Raw genomic sequence first — 4,683 nt, 5'->3', positions numbered from 1 at the left:
TTGGCCCCTCACCATCCTCGTCCTCCTCCGCATCCTCCTCTTCCTCCGCTCCGATGACGACCTCCCCACTGTCCTACGTACAACTCCTCGCCGTCTTCGCCAGCCAACTTAAGAAACCTCTTGATCTCCCTTAGGTGCTCTCCTTCACTATAGATCTTCGAAAAAGAGAATGAAATGAAAAGAAAACAAAGCAAAATGGAAAAAATAATGATCAATCTGTGCGCCTCTTTCCATTATTTTCATTGATTTTTCCTATATTTTGCCCTGATTTTTCTCTATTTTTTACATCCTCAGGAGTCTCAATGGGGTGGGTGGCTGGTAGCGGCCGAATAAGGAAGCTTGGAAGATGGCTAGAGTTTTGTGTTGATAGTTTAAAATATATAAATATACTATCAAAAAGATGAAACCTTTGAATGGTTTGAATGGTTAAAGTAGTTATTAGGCCAGATTTGAAGTTCAAATCCCTATGTTCTCGTATTATATATACATATATATTTTTTATAAAAAAATTTTAAAATATATATAATCAAATTCAAGTAGTAGATATCCGAGGACAAATTTCAAATCCATCCTGAATTTTAGTTTTAAATTCTAAATGTACATAAAGATATTTTAGCTATGTCTTGATATAAATTATTTTTTAATTACAATAATCAATATGATATTTTGATAAGGATAAGTTTATTATATTAGTAAAAGAACGGGTAGAGATCAAAGAGAGGAGGGAAAGAGAAAGAAAATAGGGGATAAAATATTTATCATCCAAATATAAGATAGCATTAGCTACATAAGGTTTTTATCCAATAGAATTTAATGTATAATGCTGCAGGATCAAAAGCTATATCCCATCATGGATTTTATCCTAAGGTTATAAAACTAATTAAAAACTCAAACATGCTCTTAAACTTTGCTCCTCCCCTAGCCTAGATCGGAGGAAAGACACAGGTAGCAACTTTTGCTAATTATTCGAAGTAGAAGTGCCGTGAGTTTAAGCTGAAGCTTAGAGGCAAGTGCTGCTCAAACCTCCGCAGAGGATGCCATACACTAGCAGTCCGTTTTTGCCAAACCTTTCAAGCCAAGGTTGCCAAAGGACCATCCAAATCCAAATCCTTTTGCTTTTCAGTCCTTTATTCAGAAAAATCCATCTTTTTTTCCATGGTGCCTTTGGTTTAATTCCTACAGTCCACTCTGAGACATGAAATTTGTGAATAGGCGAACAAGTAATTTGTATTGTCCAACAACGATGTTGACCTAATGTCAGAGCAAAGAAACAAAAAAGCACTTTCTTGCACTGGTGAATAAATTGCCTTTATTACTGTAAAATTTTGCAACTCACTTTTTGCTTATTTGTGCTAAAGAATACATACGAATCGGTGTAACATTCTAAAGACACACACGAGTCAGTGTAACAATCTTTCTATTTGGCATAGAAAGAGTTATCAATTGTTGTTGTCCATCCAAAACTGAGCCTGCAGCCAGTCAACAGTCTTCTCGTCCGCCTGGAAGGCCTTCGCAAGTACATCACGAGAGATGGGTGGCTTCGACCCAAACACAGCATTGGCTACAGTGATCACACCAGGGTTTTGGCTGCTCAATGCGGCAATAGCAACCGCATTCTTCGTGCCGTAGTTGAACTGGAAGTGGATTAGACCTTGGGGGAACACAAACACATCACCCTTGTTGATGACTCTGGTAAAGAGCCGGTTGTCCGGGTTGGAAGTCACAAAACCCACGTAAATCGAGCCTTCTAACACGGTCAAAATCTCCGTCGCCCGAGGGTGGATGTGAGGTGGGTTCAGGCCATAAGGAGCGAAGTCTATGCGAGCCAACGAGATGCCAAGGGTGTTGAGCCCTGCAATTTTCTCCACATTAACCAAAGTCACATTTGACCCAAGTTTGTTTGCTGTATCGCCAGGCTTGTCGAGGCCGGAGAGGAAGAAATCATCAGCTTTGACATCCTTTGGGTTCTTGCACACAAGGCCGTTGACAAATACTGCAACAAATAAAATTAACATAATTCACTTAGCTTGATCGAAAAACTTGAGAAGAACCTTGCTTCAAAGCCGACGAAGTTTGTGAATCCGTAAGAGATTTTGCTCAACTAGAAAGAGACAGAACATATATAATTACCCTGGGACGTCTTGTCAGCAACACAGAAATCCTGGACAGGACTGGGATCAGAAGCAATTGCATGAGAACAAACCAGCGCAAGGAAAGCAAGCAGGAGGATGCGTGAAGCCATGTCTGTTCGGTCAAGCAGGACAGAATATGGAGGGAATAGAACTCGAGGGTTTAGATCGAAGCTGGATGGGCTGGGAAGGCTTGGAGTAGATAGATATATATAGAGAGAGGAGGGATAAGCGACCCGGTTTATTAGAAGGTTAGACCTTTGAAGTAGTCGTTGAGGTTGGTAGTGATTTGCTTTGTGTTCTGTTATGAAGTATAAATAAAATCTTTTTCTTCTAACATTCTTCTAAAAGTAATAGACTCGGTACTTTCTATACCGTTCCTCTAAGCGCAAGGATGAATGATAGATCTAGTCCACGCTTCCCAAAATAGAATGCTTTCACACCGATGTTTCAGTTGTTAAGCAATCCCAGTATACGGCGGCAAATACAACATCCCAGAAGAGAAAGTATGACCAGTTCTGTAGCCAGTTGATCTATGGATTAAGTATAGCCGCGTTTGACGCTTACAACGGTTGGGCCAGCTACATGCCAAAGTTATTACAGTTTTAACGATTTATTTATTTTTAATCTTATGCTAGTACGGGCATATGCCATGCAGGTGAAAAAGCTTTTTAAATTTGAAGAGTCGGTCATCGAGATGACTTGTCGAGACAATCCAGATAATTTCCCAACAGAGGATATACATATCCCATTTCATTCCGACTTATATTAATCTTTACCTGTACTATATTAGACAGAGAAATCTTTTTTCATTGGTAAACTGGATGAATTAAATCATTAGAACATGCATACATTGATGGAAATTAGAAAATAAAATAATTAATTATCGAATAGAAAAATTTAGAAGAATCCCATAATGTAGAGTCAGTGTGGTCGGCACCATCCCATCAGTTGCATTGTTAGCTTCCTTATAGATATGTAATACCTCAACAGAGTGTAGTATATGTTAGGGGTGCAAACGAATCGAGTTGCTCGTGAACTACTCGAGCTTGACTTGATTCGATTATTATCGAGCTTCAATAGTCGAGTCGAGCTCGAATAACCTTTTGAATCGAGCTTGAGTAGCAGATACTCAACTCGAAACCTCACGAACCTACTCAAACTTATATATATTTTTTAATAATATTATTTTTATTTATAAGATATATATTAATACATATATTATTAGTAGGGTAAAGTCTGATTTTGAGCTCAAACTCGAGCTCGAGCATGGCTTGATTGATATTCGAGTCAAGTTGAGTCAAATTAATCTTGAGTTTTACATATATTTTATCGAATCAAGCTCAGTCTCGAAATATTAAAGCTCGATTAATCTCGAGCTGAATTTTACGTTCGAATATTTTGAATTAAGTTAAGCTTGAGTTTTCAGCTACTCGACTCGACTCAACTCGATTGCACCCCTAATGTATATGCATGTCATCTACTAACAATCCTCTAGAATAGGATGGAGTTTGAGGTGGATCAAGTGTTATTTAATAATTGTCATAGAGTTGCCATCTAAATAAATTTGGGAATCTCTAAAAGTCTTTATAGCATAAGCCAACCCCTCCTATGTCGCACATAATTTTATTATTGGAGATATAATAGCAAAAATCTTGACACTACCTACTATAAATAGAGAACCACTGGTAGTCTTGATGACAAAGCCTGCTCTGCCAAAATCAGAGAACTATTAGTACTCTTGATGGCAAAGCCTACTCCGCCAAAACCATCCCTCTCCTATATACTGCTATTAAAGTTGACATTGAGAAAGCAAAGAAATTATGGCTCTCAAGAAAGAGAAATCTTTACGATTGGATTTTTTTTATATTTATTATCGAGGGCCTTTTTATAATTGGATTTTGAGCTAAACTATCATTTTCTAACTAGATGGATTTCTAAAATTTCTAAAAATGAAGAAAAAATCATTCCATTATATGTTTGTTTCTTTTTTTTTTTCCTTTCCATCCACCATGTACTATCCTAAACTACTCTGCTTTTCCTTCATTTTGCCTAGTCACTTTTTATGCATATTTAGTTGTAGAAAAATAAAAATTAAAAAAAGTATCATATTAGAGTATTCAAAGAGTTGGGCTTTCAAAAGTTTTTTCCTAATTTAATATTATAAAAATAAGAGATAAAAAAAAAGACTTGTTGGACGATGGAACCATATGAATATAGGATATATAAGAAAAGATGAAAGTTCATAAAGGAGCAAGTTTTTTTTATTCTTTCCGATGTTTTAGGACTCCTTTGGTTCGTGGGAGGTGGAAAGTAGCAGTTCCTGGAAAGTAGGGAGAAATCCTCTGATTTGATTGGATTTTTAAGATGAAAAAAATAGAAAAAGATTGTTCCCATGAGAAGACACTTCTCATATTTTATGGGAAGTAAAAACCCACGGGAGATATGGGTTTTGGGTCTTCCCATGGGACAAAAATTAATGGTTATTTTTTCTTTTCAAAATTACCTTTATAAGATCAACGGCTAAATAGTAATTTTATAATTTTATATAAAT

At 36.7% G+C, this 4,683-nt stretch overlaps 1 protein-coding gene across 1 annotated transcript; it reads right to left on the bottom strand.

Annotated features, from left to right (window-relative positions):
* Positions 1-1,306: 1,306 nt before the first annotated feature.
* Positions 1,307-2,295, bottom strand: LOC140852033 (putative germin-like protein 2-1). The gene is made up of 2 exons (XM_073244687.1): positions 2,131-2,295; positions 1,307-1,993 (listed from the first exon to the last, which is right to left on the bottom strand). The coding sequence occupies exons 1-2, from the start codon at positions 2,240-2,242 to the stop codon at positions 1,440-1,442; spliced, it is 666 nt and encodes a 221-aa protein (XP_073100788.1). The 5' UTR covers positions 2,243-2,295; the 3' UTR covers positions 1,307-1,439.
* Between the last annotated feature and the right edge of the window lie 2,388 nt (positions 2,296-4,683).

The sequence above is a fragment of the Elaeis guineensis genome, chromosome 10 (genome assembly GCF_000442705.2).
Source record: "Elaeis guineensis isolate ETL-2024a chromosome 10, EG11, whole genome shotgun sequence".
NCBI classification, from domain to species: Eukaryota; Viridiplantae; Streptophyta; class Magnoliopsida; order Arecales; family Arecaceae; genus Elaeis; species Elaeis guineensis.
This window is presented reverse-complemented; position numbering and strand designations above follow the sequence as displayed.

Bases quoted from the DNA above. Each gene is read 5' to 3' on its own strand.
- LOC140852033 (XM_073244687.1), bottom strand. From the start codon at position 2,242: ATGGCTTCACGCATCCTCCTGCTTGCTTTCCTTGCGCTGGTTTGTTCT. The intron at 1,994-2,130 runs GTAATTATATAT...TATTTGTTGCAG, and splicing joins TGCTGACAAGACGTCCCAGG to TATTTGTCAACGGCCTTGTG.